Below are 27586 nucleotides of genomic sequence, written 5' to 3' on the forward strand. Positions count from 1 at the left end.
GCACACCCTTCGTACTCGTTTTTCGAAATGATCAAAAAGACACGCATGACTCTGTGTGACACACAGAGCCACGTGTCAGGCGTAGGTTGGTGCGCCTGACACATTGCAACCAATGCGCTAGGAGCACAGCTTACGTCCAGCACATGTTGCCAGGCTTTTTTTGTTAAACATATTTTTTAAGATTTCTTTTTATCCCTTGAAATCTGGAAATTTAATGTTATGGATTAAAAATCTTATTTCAATTATTTCATAAAAATAATAAATAAAACAATTGGGATTTTGGGTTTGAAATATTTTAAATGGACTCAAAATATTTTAATGGGCTCAAAATACAGTAAATTATCATGAATAAATAATTGGGCTTTGAAATACACTTTAATTTATTTTGGGTTGGCTCTTCGGGTTGATCTTTTGTCGGGTCGCGTCAACTAAAATCGCAGTATGTTTCACCATCAGACCCTTAAATGTGGAGACATGATTATGTGTCTACACTATTAAACTAGTGGTTGTAATCTCACTTGCTTGCAATAAACCAATCAAATTAAGACTTTGAACTAAGAGGGAAAAAATCAGTCATGGCATTTTCTTCCTCCAATTTCTTACTAATATAATCAATATTTCCATGCTATGGGTGCAACTTTACAACTCTAAAATGACACTTTCGAATTCTTATTTCTCACCTATTGAATTTACCATTGAAGCCATGTCAAAATTATGAAAAACACTCGAAGTGGTCGTCATTCCTCATGTAAAAATATATACCGAAGATCTCTAGTCATTCAATGGATCAATTTTAGATGTGACAACAAAGAAGAATAAATAATGAAAGTTATATTGTGTTGGCGGGTGCAAATATGAAAAGGTACCTACAATATGAGGAGTAGAGGTGTCAAAAACTGGGCCGACCCACGGGTGAGCCCTCATGCGACCCAGACCCAACCTGTTCCGAGTCGAGAGTGGTCGGTTGGAAAGCCGACCCATTCCGACCCAGCATTCACCCGTGCCCAGTTTAACCCGTGGAATTAGTAACCCAACCTGAGTTGGGCCGACCCAGTTTTACCCGTACCCAGTTGCACCCGTGAATAACGACCTGACCCAACCTGTTTCCGACCCAAAATAACCCGCACCCAACTTCACCCGCCAATGACCCAGTTAAACCCACCCAGTTATCACCCAACCCAGTTACCACCCAACCCAGTTGTGACCCAACCCAGCTATCACCAACCCAGTTGTGACCCAACCCAGCTATCACCGACCCAGTTGTGACCCAACTCAGCTATCACCGACCCAATTTCGACCCAACCCTGTTAGCACCCGACTCAACTAAACCCGACCCAATGCCATTCCGACCCAAGTAAACTCGACCCTACACCATTTATTTGTTTTTGGGATCGCAAATATTATTAAAAAAATAAAAAAAAATAGAATATACACATAGTTGCTAATTTCAAGTATTTACAATTTAATGTTAAGCAAATAAACAACATTGTCATAAAAAAAATAATAAACAACATTAAATTAATAAACTATATTTTTTAATAACATGATATTTCATACGTTTATTAAAAACTAAATATTATATAATTGATATAGTATGAAAGAGAGGCAAGTTATTTTTCTTTCACTCCTGCATTATTGACAAGCAAATACTAAACCTATTAGAATTATCACTATTAAATTAAAATCAAACCAAAATAATTACTTAAATTCATAAATCTTACTTAAATTAACCAACAAGTATCACTTGAATTAACTAACTAAATATCAAAATTACATAAAAACAATGATAAAAAACCAAAGAAAATAACATCACAAAAATTACAAAGAAATTAACATGAAATACAAAAGAAATCTAAATATTAATATAAAAATTAACAACTAAATTACAAAAAAAAAATACATAGAAAATAACAAAAATACACACCAAAATCTGAACCAATTTCAGGTATTCTAAGGAAAATCCGAAAATATAGACAAACCAAGCATAAATCTACAAATATCAAAGCAAATAAAAAAATATCACATTCGAACTTCATTAAATAAATGTATAAATCTGGGTAAAATCCAAATTTACAATTACATTAGTTCATTGCAAAAATATAACAAGATCAAAAGTTACAAAAGAAAAAAAAAAGTTCAGTTAATTTTACTAACATCTTAATCGAAGAAGAAAAATAGAATATTAAACAAGATGAAGAGAAGAGCAAAGAAGAAGAAAAAAATATATTAACAAGAATCGAAGAAGTGAAGATCTAAGACAAAAAAAAAAAAAAAGGAAAAGAAGAGGAAAAGTAATGGATGAAACGGTGCTTGAACGACCGCAATCGCGAACCCAACCTTGCGATTCGTGCGATGAGGGCTGGGCGAGCGGTTCGTGCGACGAGGGCTGGGCGAGCGGTTCGCGTGACGAGGCTGGGCGAGTGGTGTGTGCGGGGGTGCGAAGGCTGGTCGAAGGTTTGTGCTAGTGATTTCTGCGAGGGCTTGTGCGACGAGCGTTGAATCGACACTGCTGGGGGCTGGGCAACGATGTTCGAAGGTTGTGGTGCGTGTGTGCGAGAGTTGCGTGCGAAGCTTGAAGGAGATTTACCATGAGAGGTGCATGAGAGAGAAAGTCGAAGGAGATCTACCATGAGAGGGAAGTATGAGTCGGTTGAGGGAGAAGTGAGAGTGAGGGAGGCTGAGGAATGAGGATGGGAAGGAGGGGGAGGGTTTAGGGTTAGAAAGGAATTTGATTCAATGGTTGGATTTTGATCTTTCTCAAATCAATGGTCCTAATTCATATTCTTTGACATTATTTTTTAACCAATGAGAATTGAGAGTGGTCAATCACATGGATTGCTAACTTAATCAATGGTTGGATTTTCATCTTTTTAAAATCAATGGTATTTCCCTCAAACAAAAATAAATAGCCTAAAGTACTAATAAATTAGTATTGTATTTTGATATTATTATGATTTGAGTTTCTAATTTCTAGTTCTAATATTATTAGTTTACTAACTTTAGAAATTACTAGTATTACTATAAATTAGAAACATTCAAAACTAAATTAGTATTATTGATTTTTAAGAAATTATTTATCTAAATTTATAATTTAAAAATATGTGAACATGTTATATGCGGTAATTAGGGATTAATTTAATGTTAACATGTAAGACGTAACACGGTAACAATTAGTCGATTATTGCCGATGGCTCGATAGTATGATTTAGGACTTAATGTCTTAATTATTGCATTTACAATTTAAATTATGTCTTATTGTTGATACTTGCGTGCTACTGTGTTAACTTTGTAATATCACTATATGTTATCACTTTATCGATTATCAATTAATTAGTATTTTTATACTTAGTAACAATTAACAACTTACGCCGTCTTGAATTAGCTAATCGACTTACATCGATACATCGATCTAATCCAATATTAACTTGTTTCAATTCAAATTAGATGTTTTGAGTTTCAATATGAATTTAACTTAAAGACGATTAACTTAAATGAAACATTGTTATATTGAACCAATCTACTGAGTTATACGATTAACTTAGAGACGATTAACTTAAAAAAACATAGTCACATTTACATGAAATTCGATCATGTTCATCCTCTACTAACATAGTGTTTGATTATGTATCATTTTCATATGATATATTGACATATTCGATTAAGTGATAAGTGATTAACGTTGATCATTGTTAATTGTTAGTTGTTACTTGTTAGATGTTAGTTGTTACTTGTTACTTGAATACTTATGCAATCATCAATAAGAATAACTAAATAAGTGAATAACTAATAGTAACTGATTCAGACTTGAGAGTGAGTAAGTCACTAACTAATAACAAAATGTTTAAGTTTAATAGTCTATTAACCCTAACACTATAAGTCTATAATAAATATCCTTATGGTTGTTAGTTGTTAGTTGTTACTCACTTACTTGTTAGATGTTAGTTGTTACTTGTTACTTGAATACATATGCAATCATGAATGAGAATAACTAAATAAGTAAATAACTAATGAGTGATACTTAGTAACTTAGGCAATAGACCAATTACCAATAGCTAATAATGGTGAATGGCCCAATAATATAAGATTATAAGTATAACTTATAAGTTATAAGTCTTACTTTAGTAACATTTCAAATTAGTAATATAAGTATCAAACTATTAATGATTCAATGTATTATTAAAAAATTCACAACAATGACTCAATCACAATTCACAAATATCAGTATAATTACAGATTACTATAATATACCACTATAAGTATAAAGTATAATGACTATAATCTATACCACAATATCACAATACGTCAATACCACATCCACATGTTATAAGTTTATAACAATCTCGACCCAAATCAATACGCCACGGAGCCGCCGGTTCGATATTTAGTCGTTCCAAGTAATTCCGACCCAATTATTCCGATATCGATTTCTTTCGACCCAAGTAGCCCGAAAGCCGATTTATTCCGACCCAAGTAATTCCGAAAGCCGTATTATTCCAACCCAAGTTATTCCGATATCGATTTTTTCCGACTTAAGTAACCCGAAAGCCGATTTCTTCCGACCCAAGTAATTCCGAAACCCGATTTCTTTCGATCCAAGTTATTCCGATTTCGATTTTTTCCGACCCACGTGACCCGAAAACCGATTTCTTCCGACCCAAGTAATTCCAAAAGCCGAATTATTCCGACCCAAGTTATTCCGATATCGATTTCTTCCGACCCAAGTAACCCGAAAGCCGGTTTCTTCCGACCCAAGTAATTCCGAAACCGATTTCTTCCGACCCAAGTCATTCCGAAAGCCGATTTCTTCCGACCCAAGTTATTCCGAAAGCCGATTTCTTCCGACCCAAGTCATTCCGAAAGCCGATTTGGACCGACTTCACCTTATTCCATTCCGACCCAAATTCACCCAACCCAGATACCGGCCGACCCAGTCTCACCCGACTCATTTCCGACCCAGTTCCGAGATCCTCTCACCCAGTTTCACCCGACCCAAGTTCACCCAACCCACCCAATTCCGACCCATGACACGGTGTCACCCAGATTATTCCGACCCAGCTTGGGTCAACCCAAACCCAGCCAGTGACCCAGATTGACACCTCTAATGAGGAGTTTGAGAAGGTTTCGATGCGAGGCAAACACGTGGAAGAATTATCATACTCTAGCAATGAGGAACTTTTTCTTTTCAATCATCTTAAGCACATGTAGTTCAAATATTATATATGCATTCAATATAAATAAAGTATTATGCATATTCAATTCAAATACTAAAACCACATATTTCATAACCACATTTATCAGTTTCTATTCAATGCAACTGTGGGAATTAATAGAATTATCTGTAAACTCATTACGTTTGTGGGTTACTTCCTATGTTTATGTTTAGTATGTACCTTGTCCATGTCAATTAGGATGTGTATGCTTGGGAACTTTCATCTTGAGTGGTCTGGTTGTGGATGTGTAAGTATGATGTTTATTTGTTTTGGAAGGTTTTTGTGTTGTAAGCCCTATATATAAAGGATATAAGCTTGAGTTTAACTACACACAATAATAGATTATTCAAACCTAATAGTATGTATCCTCTCCCCTTTTTTCTCTTCTATCTCTCCTCTTTCAGAAAACCCTAATTTTTAACTAGGGGCTACCGCCACCCATCAGGGAGGTAGTAAGCCCTTTGTTCCTTTTCTTACTAGTTTAAACGTTATTGTTTCTAATAAACTTCAATTTCTCTCTAGTGAGAGATTTTCAACCCATATATTGGGATATATCACTAGGAAAAAAAGGAAGGGCTGTGCTGGAAGGGCTGTGTTTTCTTCAAAACGCAGCCCTTCTTTTTTGAAGCGATGCGGTTTTAAAAAAAACCGCAGTCCTTTCCCAGAAGGGCTGCGGTTAACTAGAAAACTCGATTTGTTTATCACGTAGCAGAATGCTTATAGTACCAATTGTATCCTCAATCGTAACGACAAATGGTAAGCTGAATGAATTCAATAACTTGTAACTTCCTAGATCAATATCAACTACCTTCCCAATAAGCCTAATTAGTTGATTCTACACGCATTACATTGAAAATATAAATAAGATAATGTCATCAATTGTAATTATTTATAATGTAAAGAAATATTGAAATGTAACCATACAAAAGATAATATAAAAAAATTACTAAACTCGCATTGTTAATTTTCACGAAATTTACTATAGTTGAACGTTTCGCATTAATTATCCTTAGAGTGCGTGTAATTGGTAGTTGGCACTGGGTTATGAACTTAGCTTTCTCTCGAACATAATGGTCGTTCTTAAACCTGTCAACGTAGTTATTGAAGCTAAAACATATTCAAGCAAAATGAGCACAAATATAATAATGATGAATTATGAACTTTAAATTAAATAGGTTTGACATTACTAGTTTATCAAAATAGATGATTTTTTAGTCCGATGTCGTATATAAATATTGGATTTCTTTGTACTTTGCAAGTAAGCACCTAAAATAACATAGGAAAAAATTAATAAAATTTCGAATAACAATGGTTATTGTTAAATTAACAATGAATAAAATAACAATATGAAAATACAATACCTTCATCAGTTCGTACACATAATCCACATGCTAGAATACAAATTGGTTCATTTATAGATTCCTTTAATGCAATTAATTGGCTACTGAGCTTGATCTTCATAGCTATATAACTTTTTTTTTAAAAATAACACGACATACAATTAATATCAGTTCAAAATATATTCGTAATGTTAAAAAAAGATTATTTCAATATGTAGTTATGTATATAATACCTTTCATCTATAATTATTTAATTCTCCACTCCGAATTGAAAGGATAATTCCAAATACATCTGAAATAATATAAAATAATATTTTAATTACATTAATTTAAGCAATTATTGAGAATATTGACTACTACTATGAATTGAACCAACATAAATGAATATACATTACCTACTATTTTATTGTTCTCGTGTTGTGAATTATCATAGATCGAGGCTAACTGCGATCTATTGGTCTTCGATGAACAATCATTCTTACTTGTAATGAAAAGCCTCATAAATAAGTTTTAAAAATCCGAAAAAATACAAAATGATTCCAAGTTGAATGACTTGTGTTTGTACTCCATTTTTTTTGATTTATAACAATTACGTAGTATGTGAATTGGAATCCCTTAATAAATACTAGAATTTTTTTCACGCGATGCGTGCTTGAATTTTTCTTCGAAACAGAAACTCGATTTTCTTCGGCATAAGAGTCAAAATTTGAACATTAGACATACGAAGTATGATTGTTTTTAGTTGCAAAATTTGATTAGTTTAGTTTATGTCACTTAAGTCTCTCATCATTCTTTTTTTTTTCACTTTTCAAAGTTAAATTCTATGAACAAAATAAAAATTTATTGAATTTATTTATGATTTCTAATATTATAATTTTTTAGTTGATTTTTGAATTAAGTACAGTACTTCATAAATTGTAAAGAAAGTGGACACTTTGATTTCCAGTCAATTTTTTCATAGGTAGTAGTTTGTGAGTGATTGTTATAATTATATTTTTTGTATTTTTGTTTGAATCCCCATTTGATTTGAAAGTGAATTTGTAATTTAGAATGGGAAGGGGGTAACATAGTCTCTTCATTTGGGGACACCATAGCTCCCCCCCTTCTCTTATATAATAGAGATATGTTATACTTTAATTCTTGAATGATATTTTACATAAACCTTTGTACCTTGATGATTAATAGCTCTTATATAATAGAAAAAGATAATTCCAAATATATGTAAATTTTTTATTATATATAGGAAACGCTATAAAGAAAGTAAATAATTTTTTTCCTTGTCTAACTTCTGAATTCTGATTTCACTAAAAATACAACTCTATTTTTTATCATGGCCCACCATTAATTGTGAATGGTTCTTGAGAATAGTGATTTGTAAGTAAATTTTTGTAAATGTTTTTGTATGTATTGACGTTCTAGGTTATTAGTTTTAGTTTGTATGTTAATTTTAAGTTTTAATAAAGTTTCCTGATTATTTGAGTGATTTGCGTGAGTTTCTCAATGTATGAGTAGTTTGTAAAGTTTCTTCCTTTAAGTGATTTGTGAGTGAGTGTGTGTTGTAAATTAATTTTCGGTAGTTTTCTTTGAGTGCCTATTTTGATTTTGACAATCCTTTTGTAATTTAGAAAGGGAAGGGGGGCAAAATAGGCATTTCAAAAGAGGACACCATTGCTCCCCCCTTTCCTTATATAATAGAGATATAACTTGATAGCTTTAGCATGATCCAAGATATAAAATAATAGATCACATGATTAGATAAATGGAATTCAAAATATTTTTAGAACTTTTCCTTTATAGCATATGATGAATACGTTATGAATCACCTATCATTTTTAGAAGATAACTAATATGAAACATGATTATATTCTTGAAGATTTTGTTAGTTTCCTTTTCAAACTGAGATAACATTTTTATACGAAATTATGAATAAATGTATACAATGGTAAAACAATCAGTAGTTATTCATAAAATCGTGAAATACATATTTATAAATAAAGCCGATTATTATGTATTAGTTTAAAATTTCATATCACAAAATGACTGAAATTATCATTCAATAAATAACAATATTTGTTAATAAATAGTAAATCGTATATTGTAGTAAATCGTAATTGTAAAGTAGTATAAGAACAATAACTAAAAACTTCGAAACATATTTTAAATTGATGTTAAGAAAGATACAATAAGGCAGTCTAAGAACAAATATAATACAAGTAATAACAACAAACATTATCAAATAAAACATAAGCCACAACTAAAATAAATCCACCCATATCTTGGGTTTTATCTTTCTTCATATGAGAGTTTGGAGACTTTATTTTTTTTGTTTTTTGCGTGATTCTAGAGATTGATTTTTTGATCGAAATTTTTCCGGGGTTGCAATAGATATCAGTACTTTGTTTACAATCCCTTGAATTTAATCCAGTTCTACTTCAAAGCTACAAAAGATCGACAGACGCTCTTATGTAGAAGGTTGTATCAGACAACAATGTGAAAGTCGAGGGTTTTCAGAATTGTTATATTTCTTCAAAGATCATGGTTTTGCCATATTAGAGTTGTATTTACTTCATTTTGATATGTATACGTTAGTTTTGACTTCTATTGTAGATATCGTATACATACCAAAATGAAAAAAAAAATATGAATTAATTTTAAATTAAAATGAAATTAAAAATGAATTGATTTATTTTAAATTAAAATTAAAAATGAATTAATTTATTTTAATTTAAAATTAATTCATATTAATTTATTTTTTATTTTATTTTATTTTATTTTAATTTATAATTTCAAAAGATACACACATCAATATATTATCCTTCCATTTTTTTTCCTACTTTATTCCATTGGAAATGAAACCACAAACTTCCTTCTTGGTATTCATGATATTCATATGTTTTATTTTAGTTTCTTTTTCTATTATGGATCCCAAAAATAAAACAAATCAGAGATGGTGTTTGTTCTTGAAATTTGATCCCCCGCCATACTCCACCTTGAATATTGTTTGTTCTCAATATTGATAAAGCTAATTCAAAGAGAGCTTGCAAGAATATTTAAGATGGATTGAGACTGGAGTAGATGCGGATCTGTTGTTGAGACTACGCATGGTATTCCATGTGCTGGTCATACCTTTTTCTCGTTGTAAGTAGAGCTCCTCCTATAGTGTCAGGAGGTTGATCCATTTTAGTGGACACTAGCCATTAGTGATGGGGTAGATACGGCTAAGATATTATCGAAGTGCGAGCAGGACCGTATTTCTTCCAATCATTAGTGACCGAGGTACAGGCTAGGGATCACGCGGTCATGAGTTCTGTTTGTCGCTCCACCCCGAACGCTCATCCTTTGAGGAGCCTCAAGTACACATGACGAGTAAAGGTCGTGGAAAGTTGAACAAAGGTATGCGACTGGAAAAAAATGGGTGGGAGCACGTTATGGGTAAGTCTTCTGGGTCGTCTAAGGGTCGTGGCAAGTTATTTGGGTCGGTCAACATGTCATCATCCTCTAATAAAGATACATTTATTTATATATTTTAATCGTTTGTTTCATATAATTGTTTTATTTGATTAACATGAATTATAATAACACTACAGGCTGGAGATTTGATATGGAAAATTTTTCATACTTTCATAAACTTCCATTAGCCATCCAAGAATACATAGAAGGCTGGAATGATGTAGTTGCCGATGATAATTGTGGTTTTCGATGCATAGCTGATGATTTATATTCTGTCGAACACAATTGGGACCCTGTACGCCGATTAGTAGTGAGTGAGTTGTATCAAAATGGTGCTCAATTTCATTGGGTTTATGGTTGTGACCTCAATGAGGCAACTAGACGTATTCGATGGGGAAGGTGTCGGTTGTCGTGAGGAACATTACATGGAGGCCATTGCAGACTTATATCCCATTGTGAACCACTACAGGTACACGATCTTTTTTTCGCTCTTAATGGTCGTATTAATATGTCAGCTATAATTTTTCCACTTGATGTGGGGACATGAACTCCCTACCACAAGGGAGTTGGCTATAGCTCATCTAAGGACGTACAAGTATTTCATCCGACTTCAACTTCATCAAGGAAATATGATCCCTATGATTCCTCCATGGTGATTTGAAGGTGCTTCTCCACCTGTTCGTCCTAAGGCAAGGCATTATTTAGCAAGGACCAAACATTGAGATTCATCTACCTCAACAACTACATCTACCCCACAACTACTTCTTAGTTTTATCTCTTGCTAATTGTACTTACGAACTTATGAATTGATTGTGTTAATTAATGAACTTATGAACTGATTCTGTTAATTAATGAAAAGAAAATTAATTAAGTTTTCAAAACTAATTAAATTAATAATCTACAATCAAATGATATATCAAAACTAATTAAAAAGAAGTGACGTGTTTAGGTTTTTCAGAGTTTTTACGGTGCTTTAGACGCTTTTGGATGAAAGGTTTAGTCATAGTCACGGCCATTAGCGCACTTTTAGGCTTTAGTTGAAGTTTTAGTATTTAAGGTGTAAGATAGTGTAAAGATGCGATATTTTGAGCCTTTGGAGGTCATGTTATTGTTGGGTGTGAGTGTTTGGAGTTGTTGGGAGCCTTGGGTATGTAGAGTCACTTTGAGCATCATCAGCATCTGCACAGGCACCTTAGCATTATTGGCAAGCATCGACAGCATCATCATCCTCGCTAGCCAAGTATCGAGCAAGGTCAAGGAAAACCCAGGTCGCACCTCGCGAACTGTATCACACCTCGCACCTGGGAGTTTCTTCCTTTTCGTGGCAGAAGCAACATACAAGGTGCTAGTCAACGCGCATCTCGCAGCGCTGGAGTTCACACCTCGCGACCCCTGACGCTAATGCACCTACCCGGTCCCTATGCCGTCCGCCGGGGATGATCAGCCCGCCCAAGCTTCCCCTATGTTCCCCCCGGTTGCTTGAAGCACAAAAGTTACTGCATGGTTGCAATTTTAAACAAGCCCGCCAGGGGAAGTGGTCAGGCCCACCACGTGCCTCACCCGGGCCTAGTCTCAGCTCGTTCGATGAAAATTTATCGGGGCTTGTACCAGCCCGCCAGTTTTCTATTTTTCTTTCAGTGTTATATTATCCAAACAAAACAAAGTTTACTTTCAAGGTAAATGTGCAAGTAATAAGTCGAAATCATTACTCAATAGATATCCAATTACTCATGTCATGTATAATATTTTAGAACGTTGTTGTCATTTTAGTGGTTGTATGATAAATTAAAAGGAATGTATTTTTGTAAAAGTTGTTACGTAATTAAGAATATTGATGGTTAGAGGTACAACTTTAAAATTAGGAAGAATTAAGTAAAACAATGGAAAGGAATGGGGTTTTGTAGAAGTCGTTTTTTTCACATGTATGAATTCAATTTATTACAAATTCTTTAAACCTATATCATTACTTATCACAACTTATTAGACTCAATTTATAGAAAGTTAAAACTGATTAGAAGATTACTCTACAAAATTCTAACCATAATATTTTTGGCGATCTTGCTAACGGATGTCCCGTGGCGTTAGAAAGAAACTTATTTCAATAAAAAAAAAAGTCATTTAAAAAAATCACATTTAGAAAATAATATATAAATACAGGTTCCTTATCCAGCGCTCTGGAGCACCCTTTAGCATTTGCCTATTTTAACTCTAAACTCAACTCATTTGAAGTTATTTGAATGTATTGTAAATCTGAATGGAACTTGTTAATTATATTGGAACTTGTTAATTCTATCGGAACTTGTTAATTCTATTGGAACTTAACTTACCTAATTAAAAATACATATTAATTTTGAACTTAACTTATGTTATTATATCAGTCTTAAACTTAACTTACCCCACTTACCTTTATTCAAATAATCTCTATTGTATAAGGGAAAGACAAAGCTATAATGTTTTCCTTATAAATTTACTTAACTGCCCATTAGTTTATCAACTACTACCACAATTAAAAGGGAAAAACAAAGTCAAACTCAAATATAGCATTAAAAAATTAACTTAAATGTTGAAGGCAATCAAGTTATAATTGAGCTACCAAAAAAAGAAACATTGACTATAAGATTTGGTACATTTATGCCGAAAAAAATACAAAGAAATATTACATCAATCAAATATCTTATCAATCAATTCACAAACACAATCAAGTATTACATCAAAAGGAAAAATTCAATCAATTAACAAAGAGAAATTATTTATTTAACACAAAAGACTATGTTAATACAACATAAGAAATTCTAAATAAATAAAGTTAAAATTATTTTATCTTTTATCAAGTTTAATTTCAAAAACCTAAAAGAAAGAATAAGTAAAAAACTAAAATAAAAGAACAGTTAATTGATAGAGACTTAACCTACAAAATCTAGCAAAAAAAAGGTATAAAGTTCCAATTTTTACCCCTAATTATGCTTAAAAAGACTAGAATTTATGTTTGAAAAAAACAATCAAGTAATTTGCTAATTGATTTATAGACGATGAGCTTAGAGCTTAATATGCATAAAATTCCCTACCTAAGGGCCAAGAATATCACTATAAAAATAGTACAACGAGCACCAAGGAAAAGATCTACTACCATCTTATTCATGCATAGCAATGAATTGTGTAACAAGAAAATATCTAAACAAACATATTCAAAATATTTTGTCAAGAATGGGATTCATGCGTAGATATGAAATACAGAAATGTGTAACAAGAAAATATTTAAACAGTGCATATTCAAAACATTTTGTCAAGAATGGGATTCGAACCCATGCCCTTTCGGACCAGTACCTGAAACTGGCGCCTTAGACCAACTCGGCCATCTTGACTTCTTATTTATGTTTGGTTAAATTATAAAATGTTATTTACCTGCTCCGGATTCGAATTTATTTACCGCCAAAAAGAAGTTAGTTCACTTAGCCATCACGAACTCCTTTTTGTGATAGCATGTGAAAGATATTTAGGGTAAAGGTTAAGGAAAAGTTTTGGCTGAGACGCATTTCTAACAAATTATTATAGTAATTAAGACGAGTTTTAGTTTATAATTAGTATTTTGGTCCAGGTGATGTCTCGGATCAGTAACAATTATCAAATATATTATTATTCATAAATTTCATAATTGATTCTATTAGTTTTTTGTAATATATTGTCTAGTGTGAAAATAAAAAATGATCGTTATGGCATGATAAGTTGTTCAAAAAAATAACTTCCAAGTAATTGGGGATAAAATTACAATTTTAATGGAGTTTGGGTAAGAGAATACTATTACTTAATAAGAACATTAACATCAAAAAGCTTATCTACATGTTTTTATAATTACATATAATTATAAGACTTTATTATGTTTTACCTTGAAACATTAATTATTGATTTTGTAATGGATTACTGATTAATCTCTCACATTTCATTTCAAAGTCATGTGTTCGAATCCTAGTAAATATACATTGTTAATATTTTTATTAAAATTATAAACATGTGTATTTGAAATTTTAAAAAAGTGTCACGTGACACCGTTCCTTTAATGGGAACGCCTTTTAATATATTTATATAAAGTGAAACTATTGGGTCAGACCGTCTGACCCAATAGCTTTGGTCGGACAGGTTGGGCCCACTAATTTTCTTCCGCGCGCGGGCTGGCTTTGTAATATTGCAATTCATACGCCATTGTCGTCTTCCTATAAACTCTTCATAGAAACATCTCTTTCAAATTTCAATCCTCATAAAAAGAAATAAAGAATCAACCAAAGACATCCTTAAATTTTCTCTCTCCTTCCTCCTCAAATCTTTGCAACAATGGAGCATTCTGGGTATGACAGAAATGGCATTCACAGATCACTTATGCCAAGTTTAATTACACCCACAAATCCAAATCTTAATATGGTGTCATTTCTTTTCAGAAATATTTCTTCTTACCCAGAAAAACCTGCTTTAATTGATTCTGATTCTGGAGAAATCTTGAATTTTTCTAAGTTAAATTCCATGGTTTCTAACCTTTCTTATGGATTAACCCAACTGGGTATTCAAAAAGGACATGTTGTTCTTATTTTAGCTCCAAATTCTATGCAATACCCAGTAACTTTTCTGGGTGTTATTGCAACTGGTGCAATTGCAACTACTGTCAATCCTATTTATACAGTTACTGAAATTAAGAAACAAGTTCTGGGTGTAGTAGAAGACTAAAAGGTAAAAGACGCAGAAAAGAGCAAACTGTCCCATTTATTCTTTCAGTTGCTATTTTCCATTTTCAATTAGACTATTTTTCATTTTCAGTTGGACTTTCTTTTCTTTCAGTTGGACTTTCTTTTCTTTCAGTTGGACTTTGTTTTGTTTCAGTTGGACTTTCTTTTCTTTCAGTTGGACTTTCTTTTCTTTCAGTTAGACTTTCTTTTCTTTCAGTTGGACTTTCTTTTCTTTCAGTTGGACCAACTGAAAGAAATAATGGGCCAACTGAAAGAAATAATGGGACTAACTGAAACAAAATGAAGACTACCTGAAGAAAAATGTAGACTATCTGAAAAAGAATAAAGACCAACTGAAACCCAAGTAAGTCTAACTGAAGCACAAAAATCCACTGAAAAACAAAAAAGACTAACTGAAAACAAAATAAAGACTACCTGAAAAAAATTTGGAACCACCTGAAAAAAAAATGAAGACTAACTGAAAAAAAATTGGAACCACCTGAAAGTCGTCCGACCAAGATTATGGTCGGACGAGTCCGACACAATACGTTCTCTTATATAAATTCGTATTTTATGACAAGAACTACTCGGCCAACCTTTATCCTTTTACAGACTCTTAGCTTTTAACTTATTTACTTATGTTGGTCCGTGTATGCTTCAAGCAGACAAGCATGTACCCAAAAAGTGAAAATGGTTAGAAGTTCTTAATCCCTTCAACTTATGATATCAAATATGGTATTTGGTTTAGTGGTTAATCCCCCAATTCCCAAGTATTAGATCTCAAACTCGTGGAGTCGTGGGTGAGGTGGGCTTTTTATGTTTGTTGAAAGGACGAATAAATCACGAAATATATACCAACCATTACCCACCTATTGCAGTTTGTTCCTCTATCGTCAGCTTTGCTCTAACCTATTCTTATGTTATCAAAAAGACAATAACAAAAAAAAAAAACAACTATAAACTCATACTCTCAAGTCTCACCTCAACAAACTCCTCGAGAGTACAAAAGTTTATAATGCTCTTTATCTCATCAATCCTCATCAATTCTTATGGTACTTAGTAAATTTGCCCATTAAGTTTCCGAATTTCGAAAAATCAACAACCAACATCAAGCAGATAAAACTTGAATAATTCACCCAACACTAATACTCCCTCCGTCCCATAATAAAGTGCCTACTTCATTTTTGGTAGGTCAAATTTTAAAATCTTTGACCGAATATTCTCATTTGTATATATAAAAAAAACATATTCATGAAATCTTGTTAGATTTGTCTCAATGTGTAGTTTCATAATATCAACTTTTTATATTTTTTATTAATACGGAATTAAAATATTAAAGGTCAAAGTTACGTCTTGGAGATCGTGTAAAAAAGAAATAAACACTATATTATGGGACGAAGGGGGTATAATTTAATATAAGGTGCAATCACTGAATAGATGTACTTATCTCCTCAACAAGCTCTATCATCAAATGCATCAAAAAGGACAAAACATCTTAGGCAAACCAAATTACTGTGATTTATTGTGCACTCAAAGGTCCCAAACTGATTTTATCACAGAAAAACTAATTATATTAGAGGGGGGGAAAACGACTGTATCATACAAAAACTGAATATATAAAAGGTAACTATATCTTACAAAAACTAACTATATCAAAATGAAACTGACAATATCAAATAAAAACTTACTATATCATATGGTTTACGTCATACATTAAGTTATCGTGAACATGGTACATTCCTGTTTCAAAAATGAAGGTGTGAACCCAAAAATGCCGGTGTTCAGTAGACACTTAACTGAAATCACCAAAAAGACCATTTTGACAATTACAAAAACTCTTTCCAAATCATAACTAGTAAAGTGACAAGCAAAGGAAAAGAAAGATTAATCGAGAGAGAAGCTCGAATTCGCTCGATAGTATAAACTGATGTTTACATTTTTCAAAACTTTAAACTATATAAAGCCCTGATACAAGTTGAACATCTTCCAATACAGTCTACAGAAAACTAAGAGAATGTTCAATGCTCGACTACTAACACCAATTACATGCATGTAAACTAAAGTGTCACCGGTATTACTAATAAACAGTGAAAATATAAAATCCATTACATAGAGATCTCCTCAGCCAATGAGATTAAGGGAGAGGACAACGATTAAAAAAATTAATCGAACTTGCTATCGTAGTAGCAGATTAAGTTTCAGCAACCATAGAAAGTTGTTACAGTAACTGATATTCAGAAAAATATAAAAGAAGCTTATTCATGAGAACCCTAGTTGGGTTCCTTCAATTGTTCGACACTAGTAAATCAACAAGAAGCCCCGTACAATCCAACGAAGGATGTAAAACGTACTTAACAAAGAACCCGCACTTTGTCATCGCTATTACAGCACAAAACAAAATATATAGAGAACAAAAAGGAAGAGAAAAATGATGGATGGAAAATTGGAAGAAGAAAAGAAAATAAAAGGGGCTAGCCTATCCTTTACCATGTATCACGACACCTCCCGGAGATGCACGATACAATTCGACTATATCCCGCAATCTGATTTTACACCTCACTCAAAACCCTAGAATGATGACTCAAAAAAACTCAAGCCAGAAAAACAAAAATCCCTTACAACTTACCTATGACTACGTAATCTTCAAGACAGGCACTCCAGTCAGTTCTATGTAACCAATTAACTTTTCATAGTTTTAACTGGACTATATCAGTCACCTTTCATCTGCTTTGCCCAGATTGCTCCATCTACAATATTTTCCTGATAAAAACAGCCTTCTAGCTAGGAAGTCCTGTCAACGAAGAAGAAAACATAATAAGACGCAACTTCAAGGTACAAAACAAATTCAATATGGAGCACACTCCTTTCTGGAATCAAATCACACAAGATCAAAGCCCTTTAAAACAATTCCAAATCAAACAAAAGTAGTTCATAGGCAATTTTGAAATGGGAGCAAAGGAGATCGTAAACGACATAATCTCACAAAGAAAATCCAACATGCTGCACAAATGCACAGACTTGCAAGATTCTTGAGCATCCCAATAATAATAGGAAAAAGGACCTAAGGTACTTGCTTACAGATATGTATATATGCAACAAAAGTAACTAGCATCGATTCGAATCATACCAAGTGCAGAGCCAGGAATATGGAAAAACAGGTTCAAAAGTTAGATAAATATAGACTTCAGAAAAAAAATACTACATAATGGATCATTAACATATAATAATAAATCCAAAATATAAAAGAGTTTATATGACATTTTGTAATTGATAATTCCGAAGAAGCTGATATTTATATTTCTAGAATTATCTCAAGGTCAACAAAACAAAGACTAAAAACCATTGTTGGACTAAATAAAATCTTGAAGAAAATAAGCATCAAAATTTTCAGGTCCAAACCCTTTTCAATGAAGTCCTATTTCTGTCCCAGTACTCATCTAATGGTTAATATAACAAACAAAAAGGATGATAAGAAATTCTATACAAAAAGAGTTATTTAAATTTATTGTTTAAATATTTGAAAGTACAAAATAAAATATCAGACTTTTTAAATGAGAAAAAGTAAATAGATATAAATAGAGAGTTAACAGAAAAGGTATGAAAAAAAGTTTCAACATTCATGATGAAGCTTGTTGCCAGTTCCCCCCCCCCCCCCCCTCTCTTCCTGTGAATACCACAGATCCAAGCGGGCAACAAAGGCCAAAAGCCTATAGAACCAGAAGCAGTGAGTTTAAGACAGTGATCAAAGCCGAAGACAAACACCAAACCTTATTTTTAATTTCGTATGCACTTTATGCGTTGAACTCACTTCATTTTCCTTCTCCAAGTGAGTTCACGTTTCCAATTTTTCCCATATCTCAGGCAGATAATGGACATCTAATGCGAAATATAACACAGGTTCAGATGACCCCAAACCTTGAAGGTGGGTCCCCCACTACGGCCCACCCTTCCCCCAATCTCCCCCAAAATACAAGTCAAGTGTTTATAAACGTGGCAGCTATATGTGCACAGCTCGTTAGCATGTGTTAAATCATATAACTAGTAACTTATATGTTGTAACTAAACATTCCATTTTATCAATTCCTGATAAGGTGATAGTTTGCATTGCTAAAATTAAAAGAAAGATCTTCCAGCTGGTACTCTGTATAAGGCTATAAGCAGTAAAAATCTAGATTCATAGGAGCATGTTTCAGGGACCAAGAAAAAAATAGCCAAGTCATAACTGACTACTTCAGCAGTAATAAGCTCTTCATATTCAGCTAGCAGATACATGCTATGTAACCTCAAAAGCATGCATTTTTATACCAACGATGCAGCATGACTTTAGTAATTTTGTAAATCCAGCAACGGAAGGTACAAAACTATATCGAGTGTTCCACAAAGTTGTCTATGAACCACTTGACTAAGACACTCAGTTTATTAGTGCCAGCAATATAAAATCCAATGTTCCCAAAGCTCAAGAATAAATCCAGAAAAGTAAATAAAATTTCCAGGGTTTCACTGTTCCACATTCAGCAATGTAAGTGTTCTATCAGCTGCTGCTATATGGACCACAAAATATTTTGCTATGATAAAAGGCAATATCCACCTTATTAACAGATAAAACTGAACTCTATTATGGCAGAAAATACCAGCTGAAACTTTCTGAATCCATCCACAAACCTGACACACATGATAACCTTCTTTTCAATCCACAATTGAAAAGAGGAAGGAGCTTTATCATCAGACTCACAATCAGGCCACTCTTTGGTGACAACCATTGAAGAAGAAACAAACTCTAGCTGAAAAACTATGTTGCTCAGACTCTTTATTTAATCTCAAGTATTCATGTTGCAACCTTCACACCCGTATCTGACAGAGTAATTAAATCTGAAAAACATAACTGAAAACTTGTCCTAAGTTTTTTAAGAGCGAATATCTTCTCAAAACTCTCTAATTCTTACCTCCAAATGAGTTAGACCAAAAATATTATCATTGTATATATACATATGTGTATATATATATTTATGTATATATATATGTATACATACATATAGATATACATACATACACTTACATATATATACATAGGGTTGGGTTCCACTGAGAACCCTCTTATGGTGAAAACCGTGAGAACAACTAAAAAAAGCAAAAACTTCATAAAATGAGAAAAAAAAAAAACAAAAAAAAAAAATGGGCAAAAACATAAAATGAGTAGAAAACATAAAATGAGCAAAAACGTAAAATGGGAAATAATGCAAAATGAGAAAAAAGTAAAATGAGCATAAAAAGTTAAATGAGAAAAAACGTAAAATGAGCAATACATAAAATGAGCAAAAACGTTGTAAAATGAGCGAAAAATGTGAAATGAGCAAAAACATAAAATAAGCAAAACATTAAATAAGGAAAAAAAATTGTGAAATGAGCAAAATCTTTGTGAAATGAGGAAAAATGAATGGTTCTCACCATAAGAGTGGTTCTCATATGAACTTAAACCTACATAAAGGCAAGATCACATGAGAATGTCTCCTTACATGATAAATGAGAATGAATCTTAACCACACGATTGGATTAGAGTTACAACACTTGTTCATTAGAGTTATACCCCGAAAAAATTTCGAGCCCCCAATAAAAAATTCTAATATTTTTTTTAGGGAGTTACATCATTTTTTCATTAGAGTTGCATCACTTGTTCATTAGAGTTATAGTGCGTAAAATCCATTCTTATTTCTCATGTAAGTATACGTCGTAAAATTCATTCTCATTTCTCATGTAAGTATACGATCTCATATGAATTCACTTATATATATAGGAATAAAATCACGTGAAAACCACTCCTTATACTGAAAACTGCAACATAAAATGAGCAAAAAGTCTCTGAAAATGAGCAAAAAGATAAAATGAACAAAAATTTCTTAAATGAGCAAAAAAACATAAGATGAACAAAAATTTCTTAAATGAGCAAAAAAACATAAGATGAGCAAAAACTTGTAAAATGAGCAAAATTTTATAAAATGAGCAAAAATTTTGTAAAATGAGCGAAAGTTTGCTAAAATGAGCAAAAGTTTCTTAAAATGAGCAAAAAACTGCAAAATGAGCAAAAAGGTCGGTTTTCAGTTTTCAGCTTAAAATTAGTTTTCAGTGGATCCTATATATATATATATATATATATAAAAGAAGCAAGACTCATGCTTTTGCATTACATGGTTTGACCAATTAAAGAGTTGCAATGCTCTTTCATGAACATCAGAGTATCTTTCTTTTCCTCACCTAAAATTCTTTTCACTCCAATTCATTTAAAGTTTGCAAAGTTGAACATGGATCATAGCAATACTTCTAGGCTCAAGAGAAAGAAAACTCTAATAGTGTTGGCTTAGAAATGATTTCTTCCTCCTATAGCACTGATCATTAAACATGTATGTAGTGCATGCCTCCAAAAAGCCTCCAGCTTAGCTAAAGATTGTTGCCACAAATTCTACAAATTCTTGATATGAGCCCTATCATGCTATAGTACTCTCTTGTCAAATACTCACCACTCTCTTGTGTAAATTATAAGCAATCTCCCCCCTCCCTCACCCCAAACCCCAACCCCCAATACCTATGAAGAGAAAATGCTTGTCAAAATAAGTGAGACGATTTAAATACGGAGAGAGAAAAGGACAAGGCAACACCATGAAATCAGATAGCAATACGACCTTTTTTGCCTATGCTCATAAAATTGCTTGCTTGAAAATACCTGAATTTCTGAATCTAGGATCTTTATTCCTAAAAGTCTTACTAGCTCACTTTTCTCCAGTATAGGGAACACAGAAGTCTTTTATCCATGTATTCTAACAAATAAACCACAAATCACAATTACTCAAACATATGCATGACCAATCATAGAATAACCTCTAAAATAAGGTGTGTGAATTGGGCATTTCTAGAAGATAAGAAAATCATTCAATGTTCCAAAACCAGCTCAGCAGTAATTATCAACCATCATCATATATAGGAATTAACAACAAAGATATTTGAATAACGCAACCCAAATGCATCGGAAGGAGCTCTTGCATAAGACTGTATAACGAGTAAAGCGGGTCAGATGTACATAGCCTAACCTTATTCTGATAATACAGAGGTTGTTTCTATAATACCATTGATCCTTAACACAATGACAGTAACTCACTTCACCATGATGGGGCATGGATCAAATTTATTCCAATCTAAAATCTACGGGCATGCCACTCCTGAAGTTCTTACTTGGGTCCGCTTCAATTGTACCCACAAGGGTGGGAGTTAGGTAGGCAAACGGATTATATCAGGGGAGTAAGTTTACTTTTTTAAGATTCTCTAATTAGGAGGATGAGGGATTGGGCTAACACACTTTGTCGCTTCCCGTCTTTCCACTAGATTATCTTTCTATCATGTATTCATGTGCAAAAGCCACTACATATCTTTCCCTTTCATTTATGCTTTATATATAAGCTCAAGAGCCTAAAGAGAGTGATAACCTCTGCATGGATGACAAATTTGGGAAAGCTCACAACATATTCTATTAAATTTCTAAAGGATAGACATGAAAAATGTTATAATATATACTACATCATCTAACATGATGATGAAAATCATAACACACTTTCATGTTCAAGAAGATGGCTATTTCCTAGACAAGGAGCCAAGCCAACATATTACGGGTACCATGAGAGCATGACCAACATGGCAAAATTGTCCACTGAGATTATCAGATGCAGGCAGAATCTAACGGTCACCCTCCTGCAGCCATAGTTGTGATAACCAATTTGAAATGATATATTTAACAATTAGCTAAGTTTCTTCAACTTAATTCTGTAACAACAAATGCTTAACCTTAAGGCAGTACTGCCGAGTGCTGATGGATGCTACTGGTTAGACTACATTCATATTACACAGAGGTACAGCCAAAGTGCCAAAACAAGCCCAAATGGGAGATTAAGTGCTTGCTTTGTAAGAAATTCATTGATGTACATTGTACCATCATTGAACTCATCTCTAGCTTCCACAGTCCATGTCACCAAAAGGAGGATCCTAGTGCAATAAAGTGGTAAGAGTACGGAACATTAGCGATATCATGGCCTCACATCTGACCAGTTACGGATCAAATATTCCCAAAAAGTGATCAGTCTGCAGGGTAAAAGGGTTTTAAAAGAATTTGCATTATATGACCAAGCATTGTGCTTGGGTTATTACCAATTTACCAGGAACCAGGGTTTCAATCGCTTTTTAGAGTATTTCCTTAAATATACTTATGGTTTTTTCTGAGGAAAAGGAGAAAGTCAATCTAGCAGCTAGACAAAAAAAACTTACAAGTAGTGCTAGCCTAAAACTTAAATGACAGGTTTCGAACACGAATGTAGCAGAAAAGAAGAAGCCAGACAGCTAGATGAATCAGAAATGTTATAATTTATTTAAAAATATATATAATTTCTCCAAGATAAACTTCATTTCCATGTAGTAACAACAAAATATAAATGCCTCATTCATCCATTATCTACATGATATGTACGCTAAACTAAGAAGCTACCCTAAAAAAAGTTAAGATGCTAGAAACACTCCAAAATAAAAAGAGATGCTAGAAATTGGCTAATTGTACAGGCCAGGCAGCCAAAAACTTTCAAAATTATCATGCAGATAATAGCTTAGATTTAGCCCCTATCCCCCCTGTATTTTAGAGTCTCAATAGCAAGGTTGTGTCCTCACTCTTCGTGCCAAAGAATATAGCATACTCATTTTTTTCGTTTGGGGGGGGGGGGGTGAGGAATCGAAGCGAAACAGAAGGTGCTCTTTCCAAAATATTAGATTCACAAGAAGCAGCACAAGTAGATACGTTCCTAAATGATGGCGCAGGTAAAACATATTCATTGCAAACAAACCAACTTGTTATGTGCAAGTTTATAGATTCTCTTATCCATTTTTGTTGTATCGGCAAGATCTTTAAGCTGTATTCCCATCCTCACATTCAGCATATTGAATAATATATGGTTTCTCTTTAGCTTAATAAATGAACACTACACATAGTTGACCAGGATAAAGCTATCACAACTTACTTTGTACACTTTTATGACATTGAGAGGAAAATTTCTCAAGAAGAGTAATTCAACATCAACTTGTTATTATAGCCCTGCTTAGATTTCCATAAGGTTGCTATAAAAAGAGAAAATGAAAAAATAGCACTATAGTGAAATCTTACCTCTGTTTGGCTGTCTCTTATTAACACTATATCCACCAATAAGACCAGCAGGCCCTTTAGCAGAAACATCTGGAACGGCATTCCCCAGCCCATAGTTAAATGAACTAGAACCATCTCGCTCAGGAGTTGCTGCTCTCCAAGGGGAATCTCCGTAAATGGAACTACTCCCGTATAAATCTGCAAATGCCCCATCATAGGCACCATTTGATGATGCATAAGATGATGATGTTGGTACCGCATTACTTCCAGTGTTTCTTCCATAGCCTCCACCACCCAAATTATAACTGCTATCACCCCCAATATAACTCAGGTTCCCACCACTGCCAACAGCATTTCCTCCACCTTGACCAGACATTTGTGAGGAACCCCAGTTCACATTGCCACTTCCAAAGGTTCCTCCAGCATTACCAGTTCCAGACCCATTAAAAGCTCCTGATGTAGAAGAGTCTGTGCTATTATTGAGTCCCCCATTTCCCCACAGGTTCCTATTTGAACTAAACAGGGACGAGCTGCCCCCATTTCCACCATCATAGCCAACAGGACTACCAAACCTATTAGAGTTGCTAATATAGTAAGGGTTCACTCCCCGTCCGTAGCTGAGACTGCTACCAAAGTTCCCACTTCCTCCATAACTTGGACTTAGTGCTGGCTCATAATTCATACTTATTCCAAAATTAGAACCAAATGGAGGAAACCCGCTTCGTCCACTAGCAATTGCATTGAATCTGCCATCCATCCTAACTCCATAACCTCCAAGGGCACTTGGATTATAGCCTTGTGTGTACCCATTTAGGAAGTTGTTGACCCTGTTTAAACCATAATTATAACCAGCAATTGGGCTACGACTTGGACCAGGTGATAGTTCTTTGGGGACCGCACGCTTGACCTCAACCATCTTACCATTTAGTTCATGGAATGTTTTGATTAAAACCCTATCCACTGCTTCCTCTGAATCATAAGTGATGAACCCAAAACCTCTTGGCCTCTGTGTATTATGATCGTACATCACGACAACATCTGTGATTGTCCCAAACTGCTCAAAGTAAATTTTAAAATCACTCTCCGTAACAGTGGAAGCTAAACCTCCTACAAAAATCTTCCTAGTACGGCCAGGACCTGGAGAACCATGTACACTGCCACTGGTTCTAGTCAAAATGTTCTGATCATCTCTAGGAACAGCCTTCTTCGCCTCAACCTGAAGTTGAAAGACCAAATCAGCATAAATTACGAAATAATGGTACTGCATATAACCAAAGCTTGGACAGTTCAACCAAACAAAGATAGACTACTAATGAACCTCGAATGCCGAAAAAGAGAGACAGGCTATCCAAGCACAGCAAAACATTCATTCTAAATGCAACTCATGGAAGAAACAACAGCAAAAACAACATACAAAATGACCAAATTATATGCCAGCTTATTACCATCCTGCCATCAATGTTGTGTTTCTCCTTGATGACTCTGTCTGCAACAGCTGGGTCAGAGAAAACAATGAAACCAAACCCCCGTGCACGGCCGGTGGTACGATCCTTCATGATAACAGCTTCAATCACCTCCCCAAACGTGCTAAAATATTCTTTAAGGCGTTCCTCATTCGTCTCCCACGAAATTCCACCAATGAATAGCTTACCAAGGTCAGATTGCATATTTCTACAAACCAAACATGACATTTCTCATCAAACCAACAAGTCAAAATTTTTTAAACATCAACAACAGTTCCATCACGGATCCAATAGTTTCACATACAATTCAGCTGAAAATATGCAACTGTTAGTAGTTGCACAAGTCGTATAAACTTCATCTACCATTGACCAAATACAATTTCACAAGGCAACCTAATCAAAATTCGCCAACATTTTAAACAAAAGTAAAAACCTTACCTTTATCAAAAGAATCACAAGAACCCCAAATTAAAATTATAATGCCGGGTAAAAATGGGATATTCTCGGATTCAATATACAAGTATCGGATCCTTCATCGATCAAATAAACCCACAATTAGGAGAAACAGCCTGAAAATTCCCGATCATATACATTTCATTAAAATCAGCAAAAACCCAGATCAAGAATATAAGCTAACTCCACAAAGATCAAATACCCACATCAAATTTTATCAACATAGATTGTAAAAGTTATAAATAAAATAAAAAAACCCACCGATTAAAGAAAACCCAGATGCGAAATTTGAGAGAAAACACCTAAGATCTGATGAGAGGAAGGATTGAGGACATGTTCAGCATATCCTCCTCAATACAAACCTCCCAAAAAAAACAAAAGGTCTTCCTTTTTATAATTTTTCTCTTTATCTTCAATTTTAAGTCAATTTTAAATTTGATTCCAAAATGTAAAATCTTTCAGTAAAAATGTCCGAAATTATTGATTAAAATTATAAACCATGGACTGACTATGAAAGCGTTTTAGAGCCAACAAAAAAAAAGGTATGATTTTTTTTTTGGGGATATTTTTGTGTGTAGGAAATCTCTGGTATTCAGAGAAGAAAATGGTGATTGAAGATATTTGGGAGGGAATTTTTTTTTATTTTTTTTTTAAAAAAATATATTTCTTCCCTACTATTTAGAGCAGAAATTAATTTTGAAATTGTAAAGAAATGATTTGTACAGGAAGAAAGAAGAGAAATGGAGGAAGAGAGAGGAGAGAGAAAGAAAGAGGTGATGTGAAAAATGGGACGTTGGATCTGATAATGGGGGAGGATTGCTTGTCCTCCCATTCTTCTCCTTTTATACTTATGGGCAAAATCATACAAGTACACCACCTTCTCTCATTTTGCTCCATCACATTCAACATTCATTCACCCTCTTTTTGCAAAGCCCATTTTGGCATGTTAAATGTCTTAATTGATTAATCTAAGTTTGGCCCATATTATATGTTGGACTTCCTTTTTCTTTATCTAAGTTTTTTTAGTTTGAAATCAAATGTATAGAGATTGATTTAGTGGAGGTTAACTAGGTTTTTTTTTTTTTTAGGTGAGATGGAGGCTAACTAGTTTAGTTAGATAAATTTAGTTCTATATATTTGATGAGTGTTGATGTACTGAAAACATAATTCATAGAAAAATAGGTTTAAAAGTCTGTTTTATCAATTGAATAATGACCTTTTTAATAATTTAAATTAATTAGTGAAGGGTATTTTATGCATTGTAGGAAGACAATAAAGTCTTTAGGTATTCCTTATAAAAAAGAGATATCGGGCGATGATATCAAGTATCTACAATTTTAAATTGAAGAACGTAAATATATTGACCATTGCAATTTAATGTATGCCATGAAATTTTTTCAAGTATTATCTCCAATTTTTTGTTTTGTATTTTTTTCCTTCTCAGTATTTGGAGTGTTACCAAATAAGAAAAGTCGATGGTACATTATTTTAGTCATGTTGACATTTGAGATTGGGAAATATAAATAACAAAAAGATAAAGAACATAGGGGTAAATCTTTAAATTTACCAACATTATAATTATAAGTTTTTTTTTGACAGAAAGAAAATGGATTTCATTAATATTTCGCCAAACGGCACTTACAAGCCATTTCTGAAAAACATAAAATTCTAGTAGTAATACATATCACCCTAGAAATGTAAACATCGCAGATTTGACTTAATTTTGCCTTAATAAAAATCTTCATCTGAAGCAATGCAATATGTGAGTTCGCTCTGGTTCGGCATACGATCT

At 33.4% G+C, this 27586-nt stretch overlaps 1 protein-coding gene and 1 non-coding gene across 3 annotated transcripts; both read right to left on the reverse strand.

Annotated features, from left to right (window-relative positions):
• Window positions 1-13281: 13281 nt before the first annotated feature.
• On the reverse strand, window positions 13282-13362 carry TRNAL-CAG (transfer RNA leucine (anticodon CAG)). Its single transcript has one exon. It is a non-coding gene; the product is annotated as a tRNA-Leu (tRNA).
• A 3403-nt stretch (window positions 13363-16765) lies between these two features.
• LOC104902792 (heterogeneous nuclear ribonucleoprotein 1) lies at window positions 16766-26623 on the reverse strand. 2 transcript variants are annotated; one of them, XM_010690694.3, is made up of 5 exons: window positions 26056-26623; window positions 25780-25910; window positions 25324-25549; window positions 23900-25094; window positions 16766-17503 (listed from the first exon to the last, which is right to left on the reverse strand). In XM_010690694.3, exons 3-5 carry the CDS (start codon window positions 25543-25545, stop codon window positions 17490-17492), a joined length of 1431 nt encoding a protein of 476 aa, XP_010688996.1. In that variant the 5' UTR covers window positions 25546-25549; window positions 25780-25910; window positions 26056-26623; the 3' UTR covers window positions 16766-17489. The 2 variants fall into 2 exon arrangements, with proteins under 2 accessions (XP_010688996.1, XP_048492766.1); XM_048636809.1 differs by having other exon boundaries at window positions 25780-26623.
• Window positions 26624-27586: the final 963 nt, after the last annotated feature.

This window comes from Beta vulgaris, chromosome 9, assembly GCF_026745355.1.
Source record: "Beta vulgaris subsp. vulgaris cultivar EL10 chromosome 9, EL10.2, whole genome shotgun sequence".
NCBI classification, from domain to species: domain Eukaryota; kingdom Viridiplantae; phylum Streptophyta; class Magnoliopsida; order Caryophyllales; family Amaranthaceae; genus Beta; species Beta vulgaris.

Coding starts and splice junctions, on each gene's coding strand:
- LOC104902792 (XM_010690694.3), bottom strand. CDS start 25,545: ATGCAATCTGACCTTGGTAAGCTATTCATTGGTGGAATTTCGTGGGAG. Junction 25,095..25,323: donor ACAACATTGATGGCAGGATG/GTAATAAGCTGG, acceptor TTTCAACTTCAG/GTTGAGGCGAAGAAGGCTGT.